Source organism: Cinclus cinclus, chromosome 4, assembly GCF_963662255.1.
Source record: "Cinclus cinclus chromosome 4, bCinCin1.1, whole genome shotgun sequence".
In the NCBI taxonomy this organism is placed as follows: Eukaryota; Metazoa; Chordata; class Aves; order Passeriformes; family Cinclidae; genus Cinclus; species Cinclus cinclus.
Genome location: NC_085049.1, coordinates 28,216,724 through 28,240,282, shown reverse-complemented (window position 1 = coordinate 28,240,282; position 23,559 = coordinate 28,216,724). Strand labels below are relative to the sequence as shown.

At 47.4% G+C, this 23,559-nt stretch overlaps 1 protein-coding gene across 1 annotated transcript; it reads left to right on the top strand.

The window, feature by feature from the left end:
• The first annotated feature begins 285 nt into the window (after positions 1-285).
• Positions 286-22,569, top strand: LOC134043492 (sodium- and chloride-dependent GABA transporter 1-like). The gene is made up of 14 exons (XM_062491878.1): positions 286-523; positions 4,729-4,860; positions 5,547-5,647; positions 8,154-8,263; positions 8,632-8,764; positions 9,953-10,087; positions 11,567-11,670; positions 11,966-12,090; positions 12,785-12,897; positions 17,241-17,372; positions 18,093-18,195; positions 18,604-18,704; positions 19,530-19,697; positions 22,465-22,569. Exons 1-14 carry the CDS (start codon positions 286-288, stop codon positions 22,567-22,569), a joined length of 1,800 nt encoding a protein of 599 aa, XP_062347862.1.
• The last annotated feature ends 990 nt before the right edge of the window (positions 22,570-23,559 follow it).

The following is a 23,559-nucleotide window of genomic DNA, read 5'->3' as shown; positions in this document are numbered from 1 at the left end:
TGGGTCACCCACAACCTGTGATTTCACTGCATGCCTACTGGCCTCAGAGCTCTTCCTGCAGAACATTGGGATGAGAAGCAGATAAGATGAGAGTTGAGGGATTTGTTATGTAATGGTAAGAACCAAGTCTGACACACTACACTGATACAGTACACCTTCCTTGTCTCCTTTCTCACCAGGAGCTTTCCCCAGTGCTTCCCATCTTGTCTTCACACAGCCAGGGCAGAAACTTCCTCTCCTGATCCTCCAGCCCCTCAGCAAGAGTGGATATACATCTGAGTCACCATGGGCAAGATGGACAACACTTCCGTGGAGCTGAACTCTCCCTCTGAGGTGAAACAGGCAGCCCTGGAGGAGCCGGAGCCCATCAGCCCTGAAGTTGTGAGCACCAAGAAGAAGAAGGAGATCCCTGACAGAGGTTCCTGGAAGGGGAAATTTGACTTCTTGCTGTCCTGTGTGGGCTATGCTATTGGTCTGGGCAACGTCTGGCGCTTCCCTTATCTCTGTGGCAAAAATGGAGGAGGTGAGAGAAATGCACAATGAGCAGCCTTGTCCCCAAGCAGGTTTTGGTTTGGTGTGGGTCTAGGCAAATGAGTGGTCCTCCAGCTGAGAGCTCTCCCACATGGTGAGAATTTTCAAGTTGTCCAGAGACAAGTTTCAATGATCTGTGGGCTTTACTACCAAGTGCAGGCTGGGCTGGGTAGAAGCAGTCCAAAGAAAGTTCTGTCGCACTTGTACAGTCCAAATTTGCATGGCTAAAAAAAAAAAAACAAACCAAACCAAACCAAAACAAAACAAAAAAAAAAAAAAATACAAACAAACAAAAAAAACCAAAAAACAAAAACCAAAAAACAAACAAACAAACAAACAAAAAAAAAGAAACCAAAAAGGCATGTGGGACCTCATTTACTTACAGGGAGGGCTATGCACAAATAGGCACCCAGTTGGATTCTGGGGCGCCTCCAGAGAAACCAGTTTGCATCTGATGAAGGTGGGGTTCTCCTCAGTCTAGTGTATTCTTAAGGGACTTCTCCCTGCTCAGCTACAGAATTTCTGCACATCTTGGATCAAGTCAGAAAACACACTTCTGTGCCTCAGCTCCCCTCTAAAATGGTGCTCTTTCTTCAGCCTTGTCATGGAGATACTTTTGTGGAGGAAAGTATGGGCAGGTCTCAGTAGAGCAGAGGCTCTTTCTTCTCACTCCATGCTGAGCTCTCTCATTGCTTGTGCCTCTCACTAAAATAGCCTTTCTTCTCCCCTTTGAAGAGCTGCTCACTTCCTTTAACCATTTTACAGACTTCCCACACAAGTCCAAACCCCTTTTCCTCACCTTTAAGGCTGTATATATAGTTTCAGTTTTGCCTGCTAGTCTTTCCACATTGCTCTTTGCTCCCTCTTAGCTCTTCCTGGCCCAAGTGCCACACTCATTCATGCTGCTCTGAGGGTCTCTTCTCATGTTTCTTCTCCGTGTCTTTTTCTGTTTTCCTTTTGCCTTTGGCTCTCATCATTTCTCGTATCACCAGCCCATTTTTGCTGTTGCAGGTAGTGTAGGATGCTCTTCTCCTCCAACCCTGGAAGAAAGAGAAGGGTCTTGCTCCCTGAAGCAATGTCCATTTAACTTCCTGGCATTTAACAGTATCTAGGCTCTTTCTCTAAAGCTTGTGGAGTGAGTCCTAGCAGGAGACCAGAAAGTTAGCAATTTTGACAAGAAGTTTTCTAACTGAGCATGTTGTTTTTTATAGAATTGTAAAATCATAGGATGGTCTGAGCTGGAAAGGACCTTAAAGATCATCCAGTTCCAAACCCACTGCCAAGGGCAGGGACAGCTTCCACTAGGTTGCTCAAAGCCACATCCAACCTGGCCATGAACACTTTCAGGGATGGGTCATCCACAGCTTCTTTGGGTTTTGTGGAGAGGTGGAAATGTACAGCTGAGCTGGGTGAGGTTTATGGGAATATCCAGGCCTGCCCCGAGGAGCCTATGCCACCAGTGCCAGAGCCACAGCACAGGTTTGTCATCTTTGGCTGGCCACACTCAGACTGCTAGCTCTCCTCATAGAACATTTCCCCCATGGCTAGGTCCCAGCACTGGTTGTTAGCCAGCATCTGCCCTGTGGTTGCTGTGTCATCTCAAGTCTCAATCAACTCTGTCCTCCCTTGTGACTGTCTCCTCACACATAAAGGTGGAGATGACACTGCCTGTAATTAGGTGAGGGGTGTTGTGAAGCTAAAATCGATTCTACATACAAAGTCAGCTGAGAACCGAGGACAGAGTGTGCTGCAGAGGTGTGGAGCGCTATTATTAGCATCAGCATTGGTACACGGGGTGATCTCTGCCCTGGCAGCTGCGGGCACGCAGAGGGAGCAGCCAGGCAGATGAAATGCGGGAATTGGTTCCTGCCCGCTCCCGAACACCCTGCCTCCCCTGCCACTTCGTGCCGTGCGTGGCGGGCTGGATGGCTTCTTCTTCTCCCGCACCGGCACTACCGGAGCGAGCGGAGCTGCCGGGCCGGGCGGCAGAGCTGACGCACGGAACCGTAACCGGGGCCCGTGCGGGGCGGCGAGGCGGGGGCGCACGGCGGCTCCTTCGCAACCCGGTGGGCAGCGCCTGAGCTCTGCCCCGGAGGCACCCCCGGAGCACAGCAGACTGTGGGTGGGACTCTAATTTTAGCGTCCCGCATGTGCGCTGCTCAGAGCACGGTCGTGTGGGCTGCTTCCATTACGCAGAGGCAAATTGAACTGAATGGAAATATTGTTGTCTCACTTAGCGCTGTCACACCGCATCGGCTCATGGCTGGTTTGCTCGGCGCAGGGAGCTCAAGGCACAGCAGCTCGGCGCTCGGCCCATCCGCTGCGGGGAGCAGGCTTTGCCCAAAGCGATGCCTGGGCTCCCTGCTGCTCCTGCACGCAGCTGGATGTGCCCAGCTCTGCCCATGACTCCTTTCCCATCTGGCTGTACAGGACCGGGGGATAATATCCGTGCCTGCTTGGGGACCTGGCCCTCTAAAGCGGCAGTGTCATTGCCAACAGCTCTCAGCTAAAGGAGGTGGTCTGGTTTGTAGATTTTCCACTATTCTCGAGAATCTTTGTCAGTCCAGGATAAAAGACTTGTGTCCAAATGTTTGTTTTTTTTCTTCTCAATAGTCTAATAAGATCTTTCACCTACAAATCTTCCTGACCTTTTGTACATGAGAAGTACAGGATCATCAGAGCTGCCGCAAAATTTCATTAATTGCTTGTGCAGAAGCAAGAAAGCGACTTGCACTGCTGCTAAGGTCAGCCTCCAAACTCCACAGCAGCAGGGTGGCAGCAGCCATGTCCTTGGAGCAGACACTGGCTTCCTGCAGGGCTCTCAGGGGGCTAGAGCTTGCAGGCTGTGGTGTCTAGCGAGCACACAGAGGAGGCTGCTGAGCAGGCACAGTGATGTCCAAAGCTGTTCTCTCCTGTGTGCCAGGCTGCTGGTGAAGCCAAGAGCTTACACACCAGCTGGTGATTCATGCTCATGGTCACCGAGCTGCTGGCACAGAGAGTGTTTTCTCCCCACCACCCACTGCCAGCTCCTCTTGCATGCTGCCTCCCATGGACTTGCACGCTGGGTGCTGGCACCTGCCTCTCCCAGATGGTTTCAGCTCCCTGCTTGGCAGACATATGTCCCCAGCTGGATGTCCCCTGAGCCAGCATCCCTGGCTGTGCCTGGCTTCTTCCCTGCCCTCAGAGAGCAGCTGCTGGAGCGTGGCTCTGCCGGGTGCAAGCTGGGCCACAGCTCTCCAGAGTGGCTTTGCTCACTGGCTCCATATTTGCTTTCCCACGATTATCTGGAGAAGACTCAGTCTGGGAGCTCAGCCCTAAGGCTAGCTGAGGAATCAGTGGTGTCCTGAACATAGCCAGCTTCTTCAGGGCAAACAGAGTGTCCAGCCAGCATCTTCTGCAAAAGTTTATCCTCCTCAGAAATGACGGCCCACTCAAGTACACGCATAAGAAAGATAAAAAATGGGTTTTGTCCCATGTCACAGAAGTCAGGATGGCCCGAACTTGTACAGCCTTCCAATTACAAAGCAAGGCTCTCCTATTCTATTTGCTCTTCTAAAACTGTCTGCCAGTAATATATCTAGTGAATGACTGTTCTACTTCATTTCTAGTGATGAGATTATTTTGTAGGACCATGGAGAAGAATAATATTTTCACTAGGAATTTTAATGGAAAAACCTAAAACACAGGTGGGGTGGTATATAGCACTGTTACAAAAGCCAATATAGACTTGGTCACAGTTTTCTTAAAAGACTGAAACAGATATAAACAAAGAAAGCAGTGGCCAATGCCAGATGTTCCTATGCACTATTCTCTCAAGAAGAAGAATTGAAAACTTCTGCAGTTAAGAGAGAAAGCATCAACAAGTTACCAATGTCAGTGTCCGAGCGTTTGGGTTGGTTGTCAGATTGGGTTTAGCATTGTCTAAATAGCTAACAAAGTGGGCCTGGCATTGCATAGCTAGTGATGTCAGTGTACGTGTATACATGGTACATACATACATACCCACAGTGATAAGGTGAAGACAGCGGTGACCTCAGTGGGAGACTCACTGAACACACCAACTCCAGCTGCAAACTGTCACCTCTGGGAGAGGCTGCTCCTCATCACGTGGGTGCTGCAGGGCAAGAAACTGTGGCTGGAGGCATTTCCATTTTGATCAAAGGGGCAACTGCCTGATAACATTGCTCCTTCTTTCAGGGGCCTTCCTCATCCCCTATTTCCTGACACTGGTGTTTGCTGGGATTCCTCTCTTCCTGCTGGAAACTGCTCTGGGCCAGTATACTTCTATTGGTGGACTGGGAGTCTGGAGATTGGCACCCATGTTCAAAGGTACTGTGCTGTATGTTTGTGACAGCAGTGGCATGTAACTACAGGCAAAGCCCCATTAATGGTTTGAAGGCAAATCAGCAAACTCCTGGCAGCTGGGATGGGGTGGCAGGTGAGGGGAGGGTTTTTCTGTCTTTATCAAGCTGTCCTTGACCTCAATGTCTGCAGTCACTAGCATCACTCTGCTCTGTTCAAGCAGTTTTCCGTGGTGACAAGGGAATTTCTGAGCAGTATGAACTGTGATGGAGGGGCTCTGGTTGCAGAAGACTCTTTGTTTTCCCAAACCTCCCTACATACGCTTACTTTAATTGCATGGGAATGAAACCTGCTGCCATGCTTGAAGTAACGGTTTTCTAGAAGCCAATGGTGATTTAAAAATGCCTCAGATGTGGGAAAGTGCAATTCTGCCAGGGAAGTGACAAGATCCTGTTTTCATGGAGCTCTGTCCATATAAGTACCAGTAGCACACTGAAAGGTATCATTGTTCCCCCAGTGAAAATGGGTGCCTGAAAAACATTGAGGGAATGAGCCTCCCTTGCTGACCAGCTCACAGTGCAACTATAGCACACTGTGTGTTGATGAGCCAATTCCCTTTTTCTGGTTTTCAAAAAAACCCTTGCTGTGATGCCCATGAACTCTCTTGGGTACTAGAGATCTGGATTGATGCTGCTTTATGCCTTCATTTGCAGGTGTGGGACTGGCAGCTATGGTTCTGTCCTTCTGGCTGAACATCTACTACATTGTCATCATTGCCTGGGCTCTCTACTATCTCTTCAACTCTTTCACTGCGGTGAGTCACGGAAATGTCTGCAGCATAGCATTGGCTGTGGTCTGGGTCCTCACTCCCACTTATGGGCAGTGATTTATGACCCACAGCAGGCACTAGCTGCTTGCCATTTGTGCAAAGAGCCCTTATCAGCATTGTGCTAGACCCTTCCTGAAGAGGTTCGTCAGCCCTGGAAGCAGTTTTGTAGTGCTGTTGGGTCGTGATGCTTGTCCTCTGGAGGCGATGGTCTCATCCCCTCTACAGGAACTGCTCCCCACTCACATTGGTCTTTAAAACTCACCCTGTGTTTCTGTTTTAATTCTAGGGCTGCTTGAATCTGAGCTGTACATTTCCAGAACTGGTTCTGTCAGGTTTTGTCACATCATGGTCTTATTTCTCAGGACTTACTCCTTATCTTAATTAATTCTTATTCACTCCTCTCTTGAAAAATTATATCCAAGGGAGTTTTCTTTTTCTGCTGGGAAGATGATTCAAAAAGTATCAAGACATCTGCTTGTGACTGTCCCTTAGTGTGTGCTTTGGTGTAATGTTTTATTGTGGGTTCCTCTTCCATAGCAGAGCCTTCTACTATACGAGGTTAGAGTCATACCCCATATTAACTTCTTGGTGGCTGAATTATTTATTTCAGCCCAGAAACTTAATGTAACTCTCTGAGCAACCTGCAGCCTTAAAGACATCAATACTATGGTTCAAGCAGGATCTTCTTAAATGTCATTTAGATATAACCCTGAAATCCTATTGTGGACACTATACATCCAGTTTTACTTTTTGTTCCAGCAAAAATTTCAAGTATCTATTAAATCTTTAGCTGAATCATTCAATTTGGCATTTCCAACTGTACCTCTACCACCAATACCACCTATCACTGTAGGATCCTGGATCTAGAACAGAATTATTTGCTGTGGGTGAATAGATGCGCCCTTAGGGATTCCCAGATAACAGAGGTCCTCCCCAAAGTAACCCATCCCAACTACACCCTGGCAGTATGCATCTTAGGATGAGGCTTTGGTACATTCAGGTGTTACAGACCCAGCTGGTAACAGTGCTTGTATATACATAGGCAGATCCAACTGTTTGGCTCAAGACCTTTTCTTTTACCAGAGATAATAATTCCAAATTCCCAAAAGGGCTCAAGGTGCATATGATAAATCTAGGCTGATGTCTGTCCCCTGTGCCTCCTAAATTTGACTGAGAGTATTTTGAACTGTAATAGGAACCCAGCCTGCCTTCTGCAGTTTCTGTCCTCTGAAATCCAGAGGAAATGGAGCAGCAGCAAACTGTCCCCCAACCTGCCCCTCCTTGTGAGGGCTGTGCTGCTTCTGTAACATGCAGACATTGAAGAGCTGCTGTGCAGCACTGCTCAAGCCATTGCCTTTTCTTTAGAGAAGTTAGAAAGTCCTCAGTGAAATCACCAGGTGGGTGCATTGGCCTGGGTGGTCACTGCAACTCACCCCTGCCATTGCAATAGTCACCATTCTGCCAGGATACCACGTTTGTGAGTAGCATCTACTGGAGTGAACTGATTTAGATGGAGCAGTGAAGGCAGCACTTAAAGGCACTGATGCCACAAGGCACTTAAAACATATAATATTTTTGAAGAGGTCTGTGTTCATGGAAGAATAGGGAGGGATACAAGCATCTTCTTAAAGCTTTGTTGAGCTGGAGCCTAAGGTCTTAACTGCAGAAGGAAATCACCCAGAATAGCTGCTCTGCATTTATCTACACACACTGTGCTTAGGAAAAGAGGTAGCTGCTCATGGAGATATATCTGAGCTCCTTTCTTTGGACTGGCTCAGCCATGGCACTACATGGCCTGGGTGAGTTGCCCTCATGCTCACTGCTCCATGCTCACACAGCCCCTGGCACTGCCTGCAGTGTCAGGGCTGATTGCACTAAGTCTGTAGTGTTGGACTGCCATCACACTGCTACCCACAGTGTAAACATCTCCCAGGAATCCCTTTGTGCTGCTTATAATCAGGGAAGTGTACAGCAGGAAACAGCTACTGTCCTGGACAATTTAGTCCTGTGCTTGTGTTGACTCCATTCTCAGGGCCATGTTGCTTTTTAAGCATTGAAGTTGGTGTAAATGAAACATAAGAAACAAATCACTGCTTATTCTTTGTGCAGTAAATTCTAGCCACTTGTTGAGTGAAGCTAGCAAAAAAGCTGTAATGGTTATAAACACAATATCCCTTGATAGTATTTTAATTTGCAGGTATTAATTATCAACAGTTAACTGGTTTTCTATGTGGGGGGTTGCTAACATTTTATCAGCACTACCTAGAATTGCCCTAATCACATCATGACATTTTTTCCTGGAAAATCCTTGTCACAATTTATCATATACTGGAAAATTGTTCCATTATTTTGGCTACAAAGGCGTGCTCATCCAGTGGAGCTGCCCATTCTCTTTGCAAAAAAATTTAAGGGGCTTCATTTTAAAAGAAGCCAGATTTCACTTGGGAGATATCACTCAAATGATAACCCTGCTGTCCTTGTGCTGCTGCAGGACCTGCCGTGGCAGAACTGTGGGAACGTCTGGAACACAGACCGCTGCTTCTCCAACTACTCCCTGAACGACACCACCAACCTCACCAGCGCTGTCACCGAGTTCTGGGAGTATGTCCCCAGCCTGCCTACACCAGGTTTCTCCCCCTCCCCGTGGTCATTGTGCCTGCCCACTGGGGCTGCGGCTGTGCCTGTTGGCTCAGCTCCTTGGACAGCTTTTTACAGCCAGCCACGGGCCATGGAGGGCATGGAATGCACTGTGCAGGTGCAGGTCAGATGGACAGGCAGGCAAACAGCCTCTCCACCTCTCTTCACCTCATTTTATCCCATCATGATGAGCCTCAGTTCTCTCTAGGGCTTTGTGAGTTCTCACACTTGTCTGCACCTGGCCCTTCACCCTCCAGCCACCTCTGGGAGCTCCAAATCCCTCTGTCCTTGATTTTTAGACTTCCTCCTAACACAGTGTCTCCCACCCTTAGGAGGAACATGCACCAGATGTCTGGAGGCCTGGGGGAGCCTGGTACCATCCGCTGGCCTCTGGCTGGCACGCTGGCCCTGGCCTGGCTGCTGGTCTACTTCTCCATCTGGAAGGGTGTGGAGTGGACAGGCAAGGTACAGTGTGAGGGCCGGGTCTTTTGGTGCTGCCTCTCATTGCTGCTCCCAATGTCCTTCAGACTCAATTTTATTTAAGTGTCTGTAACTAAGGTTACTGTGTTTAGAGGCAAAATCACAGTAGATACTATTAAAATTCCTGACATTTACCTTTCACAGCTGTAAAAATTGCTATCGTGTTTATGGTAATTTTCACTCCAAATGTAGGGAATAGCTCTTGCATGTAAGGTCATGGGTCTGAGCACACATTATTTTAGGGAAGAGGCATTTTCAGAAATTACTTGTATTTCCCACTTTGGGACAGCCCTTTGAGAGAGCAAAGCTTCTTGTGGCCTCCTCCTTTTGACAATCACAGTCTCTTAAATTGCCTCTGGTGGAAAAAAATCTCACCAACTCCTTAGAAAATTTTCCTGCTGCCTTTTTGATATTGGTGGGAGACCTTCAGATTAGAAGCCCGTTGTTATTCTCTGTGCAGTGTTCCAGGCTAGCACAGCAGAAAGGTAATTGCTTTGTTTAATGAAACAGCGGTGCTGAAATGCTGGGATGTGTTATTTAGAGCACAGCATGTTGCAGTGGGACACTATTATGAAAGGAATAATCTAGAGGAGAGATTAGAAAGAAGCACTTCAGGGGTAGGTCACCTAAGCTCTTAACTTCCTCAGTGGCTTTCAAACAGGCTTTAGCTACACAGCCACAGCAAAGCCCTGGTGATTACTGGTGTGGGCCTTGTGATGAGGGATGGCACATACCTGTAAGATTCTGAAACAGTGCTGAAAATAAAGCAGTGGAATCAAGACAGATCATTTTACTTGATGAATTGGTCTAGAGAAACACCAGCTTTGGCTCTGCAAAATAAGGATGTGATGACTTAAAGGGATTACTTTTGTGGACTAAAGTTATCCCTGTGCAATTCCCTTGTTTTTGGGCATTCCATCCAGACTTTGGCATGCTACTTTTGTGATTAGTGTGTCCTTGTGCATCGTTGGCAGGGAGAAACCTCAAACAGCCAGAAACGTTACTAGCATGGGAATGGGGGACAGCAAATGCAAGGAAATGCTGCTGAACGCGGCTATGCTTGGGAGCCTGTCCCTCTCACAGGAGAACATGCTAGACTCAATGACACCATGGTCAGGAAAGCTCCTGGGCACTGGTGGGCTGATGGCTTCTCTCCCATGGGGTCTTTTTCAGGTGGTGTATTTCTCAGCCACCTACCCCTACTTAATGCTTTTCATCCTCTTGTTCCGGGGAGTCACACTGCCAGGAGCCAAGGAGGGGATCCTCTTCTACCTCACACCTGACTTCAGGAAGCTCTCTGACTCTGAGGTTTGTAGCCTAGTGAGGAAAGCTCTTATCTCTCAGATGTCTCTGCATTAGGCTTCCACAGGCACTTCTCATGAATACTGTAAGTACTAAAAATAACACTGGAATAACCCTGTTCAAGTATTCATGACCCATGTCCCATAGGCTGAGACAAAACTGAGGGATGGGTCCTTCATGGCTGGAAATCTGTGCAGCAGCTCTGTTGTACTCAAGCAGTGTTATCCACAGGGTATGGGGAGTCAGAAATTATCCCACCAAAAGGATCTCCCCTCTGGGCTGGGAATGTCTTATTTCACTGACTGTCCTAGGGCTGGTGGTCTGGACTTGTTCTGGTGGTCCCAGAGAGAGGACAATGTGGTGGAGCTGGCATGGAGACCTCAGAAGAAGCACAAGCACAGCAGCACACACAGCACCAGTTTGGGGAAGTGCTTAAGTGATGAGTGGTGGCTAGTAATGTGTTTTTGGTCACTGGAAGCAGAGAGGAGATCCAGGAGGAACAGGGACACTTGCAAAAATGAAGTTTCTCAGGAGACACAGACTCTGTGTTTTTCAGCAGTGATACTCCTACGGTTCCAGAGTCACCAGTCATGTGTGAGTGGGGATAACTGGACATCCATAATTTCCCAGTGAGGGTTCCAATGTCCCTCTTTTAGGACATTCTCTGTAACTGTACTACCAACAGCATTTGCTCTAATGTAGGAAACGGGGCTCTCAAGACCAGAAGAGTTGTGTAAATACCATGCAATTAAGAATCAAATAGTCTGCCTCCTTTTTCTTGAACTTTCTAAGCTTTAAGACCTTAAGGCACTGGGACCAGCTTTACAAGCTGTCCTCTTCAGTTTGTACAAACAGCTCCATGTTGGAAAATCAAAGACACAATAATGGAAGAGAAATGGAGGGTGTGAGAGCAGGATGTGTGTCTCTGAGTGGAGCAGCAACTCTCGGGGGCACATGTGAGAAAGCAAACACACACAGGCTCAGACAGTGCAAGAGTCCCTTCTGATCTGCACTGGACACTGTTCAGAAATGTATGACCCTTTATCCATCCACATCCATCCCATTGGATGGGCTGGGGATTTATGTATGACGGTGGGCCAGGCTGCACGTTGATACAGTTGACATATAGGAAGGATGCAGATCCCCTACCTTCCAGTACATAAAGGGCCCTACAGTAAAGCTCTGGAGGAGGATTTTTGACAAGGCCATGTAGTGATAACACAAGGGGAGTGGCTTTAAACTGAAAGAGAATAGCTTTAAATTATAATAGCTTTAGATTAAATATTAGTAAGAAACTCTTGACTTGGCCCTACTGACAGGGTTCCCTCAGGGCCTGGACACCCCAGTGGGCTGTATATCCAAGCACGGAGCTCCACAGTCTGCACTCAGTCCCCCTGCTAGCCCTGCACTGAGTTGCTGCAGGACATGGACCTGCAGCACGGAGTCACCTTCTGCTGCACTCCTCTTCTGGCTCCTTCTCCGCAGGTCTGGATGGATGCAGCCACTCAGATCTTCTTCTCCTACGGCCTGGGGCTGGGCTCCCTAATTGCTTTGGGCAGCTACAACCATTTCCACAACAATGTCTACAGGTCAGTTGTTTTTTTCCATTCTCCTGTATGGCAGAAAATGCTCATGGGTGAGATAGGGGGCTGTGGTGAATCTGCCTGATCTCTGCTGTCCCCTTGCTGGCAGCATGCAGCCTAGGGGACACAGTGTGATCTCTGTAGAGGGGCTCCCTACCTGCAGGACACTTAGTATGTCAGCTGTGCTACCCATCCAAGGCACAGGACCAGCTCTCCTCAGGACTTGCTCTTTTGTTTACCCCACCCTCTGCTCTTGGTAGGGACCTGCAGGTGGGTTTTTTTCTCTCTTTCTCTCTTCCAGAGACTCCATTATTGTATGTTGTATAAACTCCACCACAAGTATATTTGCGGGATTTGTTATTTTCTCTATCATTGGCTTCATGTCACACATCACGAAGAAGTCGGTGTCAGAGCTGGCCTCCTCAGGTAAGCAGAAACTCAGGTTCAATTGCAACAGCAGCCTGTGAGAACCATTTGTAACTGAGCCTGGGGTGCTCTTGGGTCTTTCCTGACTAGTTGTGCTGAAGTTTTATTTTGCTGTAGTGAAATATTTAGGCCATTTGCTCTCTGAAACCTTCCTATGGAGAATAGATACTACCTATGTTTTCACTAGATGTGATCAAAATGTGGAGTCCCTTTTTAATGCAAAATCTTGAGACTGTGATCTCAGAATAATTTTTTAACCAAGATGGGACTGTGTCTTTCTGCACAAAGACATATTTTGAAATTGCTGTCTTTCCAGAGAAAGCTTTTATCTCAAGAAGCAGCATTTTGTGGTGGAAAACAAAAGGCACCAGGAAAATGATAACCACCTCTGAATATCAGTTTCTTTTTCTAGCAAAGTGCTCCAGCTCCATTTGGTTGTAATAATTTGATGACTTTATTGCTTGCAGGACTTGTTTCTCCAATCATTTCTGTCTCCCCATCTTATCCCTGTGCCTTATCCTCTGTGAGCTGGTGTGTCACAGGCACAAAGGCTCAGGTGTTCCTAACCCCTATATGGAAACCCCTGAGTTTTTGGCTGTAATTTTTGTCTCTCTTATTTAACCATGGCCGTTAGCCCAGACTTCCCATCAAATGCTTTGTAAACATGGGCTCATCCCTCTTTTCATTACTGCAGGCCCTGGACTGGCTTTCCTCGCCTACCCACAGGTTGTCACACAGTTGCCCTTGTCCCCACTTTGGTCAATCCTCTTCTTCTCCATGCTGATGATGCTGGGTCTGGACAGTCAGGTGAGACAACCCAGGGACAAAGTGGGGGCAGATACAAAAATGTCTTCAGGTACAATGGTGGTGTCCCCTCCTGCACTTGGGACTGTGCTGAGCAGAACGGGTTTTTACTCTCTAGTGGTGTGAGGGCTGTACTTTCCCACAGCATTTTGCCATTGTTGTTGATGCCAACAGCATCCCTGAGCAGAGCTGCAGCTCCCTGGCTTGGTCCATAGGTTGGTAGGGATAGATTCTGGCAGAAGGAAGCAGTCATGCCTTGGAAAAGGCTGGTGTCTGGGTACCCTGACTGCTCTGCCATCTTATCTGATGGTAAAGTTTTACAAGATACTTGAGGGGGAAGCAGTTATATGTAGAAAAATGTCTCGACTCTGCCCCCTCAGAGCCCTTACAAAACAACACAAAAACCATTCTCTCTGCTTTTTTACAAGCGATGACGTTTATGGGGTTTTTTTCTGATAATTCAGCATAAAGGTAGCTACCATGTGAAGCAGTGAATTGCAGCATGCCTTCCTTTTGAGTGCATCAAAATCAAAGGTTCCTGCAAAAACCTGCACTTGATCTGTCATATCCTCCCTTGTGCCCACATGCTCTTCTCTTGCAGCACAAACCACCAGTACAAAATGGATGCTCTCTTGGACTACAGGTAGTGCTCATAAACACAAGCCTACTTCACAATCAGACTCAAACCTGTTCCTGAAATGTCACACATGGTTTCCAGGAAAATCTAATTAAACAAATACGGTTTTCAATAATTTCACACTCTCATAGACATTTTATAAAGCTTATTAATGCATTATCACAAACATTATTTAGAAAAATAATCAAAATTCAAATAATTCCTAAATGTTCTGAAAGAAACTACATTTACAGAAAAAAAATGTCTACATGGATTATTCACTCAGTGCCGGTATATAGTTCAACAATAGACCCTCTAAACACCCTGTGGAATTTATTTGCTGCATTTGCTTTTAAAATACCCCTTGAAATTCTCCACATCCTTTCTGACAGCCAGTTTCAGTGGGCAGGCAGTCTGTTGGGGAGGCTATCATTACCTGGAGGAAGAAGCTGGGGCGGGAATGAAGCATCAAAAGGAAAACAATCTTTTAAAAAGTACAGCTAAATACATGTGAAGGAGTTTTCTGTCTGCATCCTGGAGCTCTGATTCATTCAAACACACCAGCAACAGCATGGCAGCTTATGTATGTAAACCAGTGAACACAGGCTGCTACAATGGCTGCAATTCCACATGCGTTTTGAAGCATTCAGTTAAAAAAAAAAAATTGTACGTGCTGATTACATATCCTTTGTGGCATTTGCAGATGGAGAGCAGACACTTTTCATTTGGGTCAGCAGCCCAGTTCGTGAGGCACAGCAGGGCCGTAGGGCATCTCCTGCACCCCAGGGCTGCTGGACTGAGACTGTCACTTGTCATTGGCAGGACACGGCTCTGTAGGCCCAGCAGGGATGCTCGGGAGCCCGGCAACGGAAGGGAGGCTGGGCTGAGGTCTGTGTCTGTGATGCAGCCACGAGCTCCAGCCCTTTAGTGACGGTGGGAGTAGGTCCAGCGAGTTTCCTGCAGATGCAGTGCAGCTCCATCTGCCTCTTCCTGCCAGGGTGCTCATCCCTCTGCAGCTCCTCGAGAGGGATGAGTGACTTGTACTGAGACACCTTCCTCCTGTGCCCTCACTGCCTTGGTGTTCCCTCTGCTCTGAGCCATTCGGGCTTCAGCTCTCTCTTCGTCCTCTTTTGTGGTATGCTAATGCTTCCTTTTAACCTACCAGTTTCCAGGTCAGGCATTTATTGCTCAGGGGAGCTGGCAAGCCTTGTGACTGCCAGCCCGTGTCTGTCCCATGTGAGGCTGCCTTGCACGGGTTGGTCATGAGGATTTCCAGCTGCCAGCAGTGAGACCACTCTGATGGATCTCTGCTCCACATCCTGGTCAAACCCCCCACGGGTCCATGCATCCCAAAATGGGTGCTCTGTGTGGCTGAGGAGGGAATAGCAAACTGTTACATTGGGAGACGGTGGGAGAGAAACTCTCCTTCAGAGTTCCCACACCTGTATTGACTCCCAAGCCCAGATTACTGGACTCAGCAGCTTCTGTGATTAGGCCCCTAAAGGGGAAAAGGAACAAAAGAGAGAAGTTAATGGAAATAAAATGCTTGGGAAAGAAATAATATCATGGGGTGAGGCATGAAGAAGAGAAGAATATATGCTAAAAATTGTGGCTGGAGAGGGCGGGTGGGGAAAGCAGAATTTTTTGGAAAGCAGACTTCAGTGGCAAGAACAGGTGGCATCAGTGCTCAGTTCCTTGCCATACTGAAAGCAGCATGCTTTCATTCAGGTGCCTACATGTGCAAGCAGCCAAAGTCTGTAAGCTGGGAAAAGTAAGCTCCATGCCAAGCAGCTGCAGTCCCTGGGGCTAGAAAGGTAAGCCTCCTCCAGGCTGCATCCTCTCTGAAGTGTGAGGCCATCATGAGGCAATTTTCAGTAAATGGTGTGAAGGTCATTGCCTGTTCCATGGCCAGAAAAAGCAATGTATGGCCATTTGTTTCTCCACCTTATCCATTACACAGGAGCTTAATTTTGATAGGGCACAAAGAGAATTCAACTCACTTTGTAGCCCTGTTTCTCATCACCCATCTCTCTGTCTTTCCCTCTGTGCATTCCCTGGTTTTGGGCATTCTTCTTGTACCAAAAGGCTGTCAGCTTTACTCCATCCCATTATTTAAGGCATCATTTTCTTTACTCCTTTTATGCTGGACACCACCCTCTTCTCCAGACGAGGGCTGTTCCCCTCCAAATGCATCTTTCCTTTCTGGTGTCAGATCCCCTGGCCCTGACATAGCTCCAGCCATGCCTGGCCATGCATCCATGTGGAAGGAATAGCTTTCAACAGTTTTGGGTTTTTTTTTAGTCATGCTATCTCTTCACACTGTGGTGCCAGCTCAGTCTTGACTCTTCCAGACAAAAAGCCACGTGGGATGGGGTGAAGAGCTCACTGTCAATAACTACAAAGGCAGCTTAACCCGTGCATGAACAGCAAAAGATGCTTTAATGGTACTTGTGTCCAGCATAAAAAGCTTAGCTCATGAAAAATTCAGGTGGAAGTTGTTGAGCTTGATGCTCTGGGAATACTGGCTTTCCATGTGGATATAAAACCCTGGGCATGCATATCTCCCTTTGCTTTGCTCTGGCCCATGTGGAAGCCAGCCCCAGCAGTCAGCAGTGTGCAAGCTCTTCCACCATCCCTGCCCAGCTATAGGCTCAGGCATTCCATTGTTCTTCCACACATCTTCCCAACCCTCTGCTGCTCTTTCTGGTTTGTATACCTCCACCTCTACTCTCAGGGCTTTTTTTTCCTTCCCAGGGATGGGGAAGTCCCTGACATCAAAAAGTGATGAAGCCACTTTCATTTTCATTGCACTGGCTTGTACATTTGCTCAGTGTGACCAGGGAAGCCATTTTGCTGCCCTCATAAATTCCCAATGTTGTTGCTAGAGGCATGATATGCTCTCTGAGAGAGGTATGTTACATGTAGTTTCTGGGAGCAAGATACAAATCTCACAATTTATCAAGAGATAGGTGGGAAGGATGCATATATACAGTCAAACTGTCCTTGTGCCAGAAGGCAGAACTAGTAGGAAAACTGGAATGCAACACTCTGCACTTATGGTGCAGACAACATTATTACACTGTGCCTGGTGCAGCTCTCCACAAACCATCCAGGGGTTTCCACCTCTAGAAAGATCATGTGCTGCAATAATGGGCTTTTGGTGTGCTACATGCATTTACTGTTGTGTGCTTGAAAAAGTGAAATGAAGTCAAGGCCTGGGTAATCAGAGATGTTGTTATTCAAATGCATGCAAGACTGGGTAATGCAGGTCCTTACTGAGCATTTTAGATCATTGAACAGTACAAGAGCTATTGCCACAGGCTGAGAAGAGCAAGAAAGGAAGAACAATAAAAGTCCTGCATATGTCCCATGAGCAGCCAGACACACAACTGTGGCACAGGACCTGGTAGTGTGGGGAGCAGGGCAGTGATGGGGGGTGGCCCTAGAGAGTTGGTGGGAAGAAAGAGGAGGCTTTTCATGTGAAGTAAAAGGCAGAGATTTATCTCAACTATTTTTAAGTATTTAACTTTGGTGCTCCTAGCTACATCTATATTCAGTGGGGAGAGAGATGAATTTTCAGAAGATAGTTCAGACCAACTTTGTGCAGAGATGCGTCTTTATTTCCTAAAGTCTACTGAGCCCATAAATCACTAAGGTTCTCAACATTGAGGTTAAATGTGTGGGTTAAGTTACTTATATGTATGTCCTTGGTGTATGCCTTTTCCCATAGTTCTGCACTGTGGAAGGGTTCATTACAGCCCTGATGGATGAGTATCCTCAAGTCCTAAGAGCCAGGAAGAAGATCTTCATTGCAGTAGTCTGCTTCATCTCTTATCTCATTGGATTCTCCAATATCACCCAGGTACAGATGACTGCTTGTACCTCAACTCCTGACACTTTTCTGGCCACTTGGCATAGCACAGCACCACCAAAGCTTTGGGAGAAGTGACAGCATTTTTCCTGTTCTGGATAAAGTGGTTTGCTCATCACTGCTACATCTCAAGTGACTTAGGATGCCTCCATAATTTTTACCATCATCCTATTGTCAGTCCGACCTCTTGTTCTGCTGTTTGCAATAAGGAATCAAGCCAACAGAGCCCAAATTTAGGGAATACGTGCTGCAAAGGGTTAAGATAACACAAAGAAAACCTGTCTATTAGGGGCTTGAACCTCTTGAGCTGAAGCTGAGGTTCACATGAGGGGAGGTGAAGGCTGACTGGTCTGGAGAATATTTATGGAGCAATGTGGGTTCATGGGGAGGCAAGGCAAAGCTCTGGGGAGGGGCAGAGCAGACTAAATTGACTCCATCTAAAGCAGAGAAGTAGAAGAGATCCTAATGAATTTCTCTTCTTTTCTCCTCACCCTTGGCTATGCCTGAACAGGCTGGCTAATTGTCTGCAAGAGCACATCAGTTTTGCTGCTGGGAACTCTACTCCAGTAGAAATATTGCAACAGTGGCTCTACTGTCCAAGGAAATTAACATTGAACCAACAGATATGTTCAGTAGCAATCCAAGCTGCTGGCTGATATTGTCAATCATAATCTATAACTGAACTCCTTGACCCTGTTTTTGTCTTTTCAGGGTGGCATTTATGTCTTCAAGCTGTTTGATTACTACTCAGCCAGTGGCATGTGTCTTCTTTTTCTTGTCTTCTTTGAGACCATCTCAATTTCTTGGTGTTATGGTAAGCACAAAACACCTTGTTCCTTTGTTTACTCCATGGGCATGGTGACTTACTGAAAAAGCCAAAGCCATTGAAGACAACAACAATTTTGCAACTGAAAATAGCTTAGACATAACTTCAGAAAATTAGGAGTGGAATGCTGTCATCTCACTTCTCCAGACCATCACAAACACCTCTGCACAGACTGGCAGATGCCAAGGGTCCTTCCCTCTGAGGCCTCAAGAGGACACCAGGAACATGGAAGCTGTTAGCATGAATTTGTATCCCAGTACCCCATCCCCTCCAGCTAATGCTTCTCATGCCACACTGTCAGCCTCTTGCTGTGCCTGGCCTGTGCTCTGCCATGAGAAGAGATGAAGACCATGGTGCAGAGATTATTTTTTTAATTATGCTCATTTCTTCTTGTAGGTGTGAACAGGTTTTACAGGAACATTGAAGAAATGATTGGCTACAAGCCTTGCATCTGGTGGAAGATCTGTTGGGCCTTCTTCACACCTCTTGTCTGCCTGGTAAGACCTGGGGAATCCTGTGTGCAGGAGTGGGTCTAGAAAGGCCTCTAGATGGGCTGTAGGGAAACACTATGTTCTCAACCCAGCACAGGTCTGCAAGGGGGCCCCAGGCAGACCAGAGATGAGTAAAGGGATACAGGAGATTCTTTCACTCTGCCTGCTGGAAAATCACCTGCAAAAAAAAGTTCTAGATTGTTGCTTTTAATCTAAATGAGGCCATCAAGTCTGTTTTTTCGTTTGTTTATTTGTTTTTGTTTTTGTTTTTGTTTTTGTTTTTGTTTTTGTTTGTTTGTCTTCTGAGATGCCAGAAGATAAGCAAAATAATGTTTTAGAAAGCTATTATTGGTTCTGGCTTTCAGCTACTCCAGCTTCAGCCTCTGACAGGCTTATGAAAACAAAGGCTATCACCAAATGTGGGATAACTGACTGGAGAGCAGTTTGGCCATTGCAGTTTCCTGCCCTTCCAGCAGAAGTGCAGGACCATAATAAACACAAATAGTGTGACAAGGCCAGAGATAGGAAGATGAAGACTCCTGAGACCAGCTGTGAGGATACTGTTTACTTGCACAGGAGGTGCTGTGGGGGCACTGCTTGTCTGAGTAGTCTAGTGAAGAAGGAAATCAGGGGTATTCCAATTCCAGCTTTTTACACAGGATAAGAAGAATTTATATTAAATTACCAGTTGGTGGGCTGAAAGAATCTAGACTAATGTAAAGAGCTTTTGGATTCCTGTAAGGCTGTTGAGATCTAAGAAGGTAGTGAAGGAAAGAATGGTTGGACCCCGATTTTGCACTTTCCCCTGCAATGACTGGTGTTTTTTTCCAGGGTGTGTTCTTCTTCAGTGTGGTGGAAATGACCCCTCTGACACTGGGAAAATATGTCTATCCTGCGTGGGGACAAGGCATTGGCTGGCTCATGGCCCTGTCCTCCATGGTTCTGATTCCAGGGTACATGCTCTACTCTTTCTTCACTTCAACAGGGACTCTCCGGCAGGTAGGAACAGCTTCACCACCCTGCTCTTGGCTCAGGATAAGCTCCTCCCTGAACTAAACCTGGACCAAGCAGACCCTGCTCTGGCAGAGTTGTCAGAGTCCACCAGGTTGGTGCTGCAGGAGCTCTGTGCACCGTCTCCCCCAGGGAGGGCTCAGATCAGTCCCAGTGCACTGAACAGCCTCTAGTGACACGGGCTTGCTGGAGAGGACCTGCCAACACAGCTCAGCAGGACACCTCTAACCCTGGGAGCTCTGCTGGCTGTGGCTGGACAGGCAGGTAGACTTTCAGGTGATCTACCCTTATGTCTGTTGTTCCTCATAGTGATTTGTGTGACCATCACCACAAACATGGAGCCCTCCTCCCCTGACTATCCCTTTGGCATGGGATACCAGAGCCATGGAAGGGTTTGGGCAGAAATCCTTGAGGTTTCTTACCCAGAGAAATCCCAGCTCCTGACAATTCCTGGCTGTGAGCGTGTTTACTTGACACTCCTCAGTAGGGAGATCATCATGCTCCAAGCCTGAATCCTGAAATGTCTCAGGCTAGGCCCTGCTAGCAGCAGAAACAAGCACAGGGGGGGTTTGTCATGTGCTTTTCAGGGAACACTCAGTGACTGAGGGGTTAGGAAGCAAGAAAGACCCACAATACTCACCACACTAGTCTTGTTTAAAACATTATCTTTAGTAATTTGAGCATGATTTTATGTAGCAGTGAATCATAGGTCTCTATGTCATACCCAGTATTTACTGTTAAGATTTTATTTACAGTGTTGACATTCAGTCTTGAGAGCACTGTGCCCCAAATCCGTTGCTCAGTGCTTACAGTTGTAATAAGTCACCCCAGGAGTGTTGATTTATGGCTTTCCCAGCCCAGCTAGAACAGCAACCAGACACCATCTAAATCACATGAGTTTATTTCAGGGATACTGTATTTTTAACAAAGTTTGACTCAAAAAAGTTGTGGCTGGAATTACTGAACTGAGGTCAGCTTCATGTTCTCTGCCTTTGAGGTGAAGTTGCAGGTGGATTTGAGTTTTCTTCCTCCCAGCATTCCATTTGGATGGGCTCTGATGTGGGAACTGGTTGGGTTGGGGGTCTCAGACCTTCTTTCACTTTCTGGTTTCTCATCTGAAGCTGGGTTTAGGTACTTATCCTTCCTGCAGGACTCAAGCCAGGGTGTTATGTCAAGCCACTTTGTTGATTTTAGGTTGAAGGCCAGTGCAAGTCTAACAGTAGGCCCTTTCTCAGACATTTACAATGTTCCTTAATTCACTCATAATGTGAGCTGGGAAAGGTGGGAAGGGAAGCCTGAAAGTACAGGTCTCGGTTCAACCCTTTGCCTAGTCTCAATCCTGTTTCACTGGAGATGGAGAAAGCACATCACAGGATCTGGGGGAGCCCAAACTGGTCTGCAGCCTCTCAGGAGTAGCTTGGCTCCTCCTGACCAAGGGCTTGCACCAATTATATCCATAGCCCTTCCAAAGTCCTGTGTTACTCCTGTTCTGCCCCAGGGGCTTGGAGGGAAGCTCACAAGTGTGTTTCCAGCCATCCCCTCAGCATCTTGTGCAAACTATCAGCACCAGTAAGCAGTGTGAGTGGCTGACGTGCACCCTCCCTTTCTGACTCTTCCTTTAACATTGCCCACAAACATCATGAGACCCAGAGCCCCTCTTAATCATTCATAGACCGAGGAGTGAGCAGCAGATGGCAGCAGGAAGAAAGTAGGCTAATCTGTGTGTGCATGTGTTGGTATCAGAGAGACAGAGAGAATTTTTGGCCTCTTATATGCACAGATCCTGGATTAATTTGTAATAGAGCTGGAGCTGGAGGGAAATTAGATGCCAATCCTGAATAAAGTGGTTTTGACAGACAGGAAAGATTACAAGTCCTTTTGATCCTACTGAGCATGAATGTAAGAGGGGAAAAAAATACAGTGAATGGCAGAAGCAGTTCAGTGAACATTTCAGGGAATTTACCCAGCAGCAGCCACTTCAGTGGTATTGGAGGGTAGGAGTTTGTTTCCCTTTTCTGGAAAGAGATTCTACCTGTCTTTGTGATGTCTGTTCAGGTCAGGCTTAATCCTCCTCTGCATTTTCTTCTGCATTGCACCGCATCAGTCCCTCCCTGACTGGCAAAAGTGATTCATTCTTCTTCATCACTCCTGATGCTCAATCCACACGCCTCCAGCAATGATTTGCCCCTCCACATTTTTATGGGTTCCTGCTTCATTTTACTTGACTCTGCAATTTTCATTTGATTAGCTCAGGGTGACAGGAATTGCTGCTGTGCAAAGGTTTGTGCAGGTGGATGTTCTGATCTGCATCAAAGGCACAGACTCTAACCTTTTTAACCTGCTGTAGTTACTTAGTAATGCTTTGTAATCAACCCTAATTGGAAAATAGGTCTGCTCCAAAGCCCATGGCAATGCAGCTCTCTCTTCTTCCTCCTGGCAGCTGGTCTCGCCTGCTAACAGTTTGCCTCTGTTATCAGGATGCTCCCCATATTTCAGATAAAAGGAGGAGCTGCTGTGCTCTGTGCAGCACCAAAGCAAAGGTGATGTCCTACGACTTGCAGAGGCTTTTGGGGTACTGCCAAATGCTGCTGGAGGAGTCACTCCATCCACCATCCCCTCGCCCTGTAGCCAGGGTCACCTCTGGACATTGGGGTGAGGGTCCCAACCCTCAGCTGCTGCCATCCATGCCCTGGCTGTCCCACTGCTTCTGCCCCCAGCCCTGGCTGACACACTCTCTCCTTTCATTCCCGGGCAGCGTTTGCAGCAGATGACACAGCCCAGGCCAGAGGTGCACGCTCAGAACAACGGCCTCCAGCCGAAGACGTCCTTGAATGGGAGGATCTCGGATGCTGCCGTGTAGGAGGAAAGCCTGAACTCCTCACCCTGCCCTGTAGTTGCTCACTCAACATTGTCCCTTGAGCTCCTCTGGCACAGCTCACCATCCCTGGCTCTGTGGTGGTTTTTCGCTTGTCCAAGAGAGGACCTAGTAGAGGAACCTGTTCATGGCTCTTCCTTCTGGCATGGCTGACCAAGGCTCTGAACAAGCTTACCACCAGGGCATTGTGTGGTGACCACCTTCATCCTACAACATCCTGGTCTGGGCCCTCAGGGAGGAACACCTGGTCTTCCTCCTCCTGAGAGAGGTGGTGTCTCTAGAGAGCTCAGACTGATTGTTATCCACTTGTCTGTTTTTCTTGCCTTTCCATGTGAAACTCCATAGGGCATCCCCCACTGCACAGCTGTGTTTCACCCCAGAGAGATTGCTGTCACCAGGTTCAAATCCCAGATGGCTGTTGATTGATGGAGCATAAAACACCAGCAAATACACAACTGGAGGGGATGTGCAGAACAAAGGATTCTAGTGCAGAACAAGGGGTTCTAGTGAGGAGTCTTGCATGTTGGTAGTTGTGGGACATCACCCCACACCTGGAGAAGAGCTTGGGGCCAGTGTGTGCTGCTCACAGTGCCATGTTTCATCCCTGCACAGTCTCCAGACATGTTTACTACATTCACTCTGAGCCAGAGCCCAGCGGAGCAGTCACCCTTTCTTTTCTGGGGCATCCTGCCCTCTGTAGATGTGTGCAGTAGCCACACCCTCACCCTAAAAAGCAGCTAAAAGGGTAAATGGAGGACTCTTTGCCACAGACTGTTCACATCTCCCACACTGACCACAACGAGCTTCATGCAGAGGCAAGGCTGTGTGATAAAGAGATTTTCCAGCACTGTGCTAATTTCCCCCCAAGATAAAAAAGGGTGGTTCCTGCCAAGCACCCTCCCTGGCTGTGTCCCTTGGTGGGAAACAATCAGATGGAGTATGATGCTCATGGATCGTTCCATTTACATCTTTTTC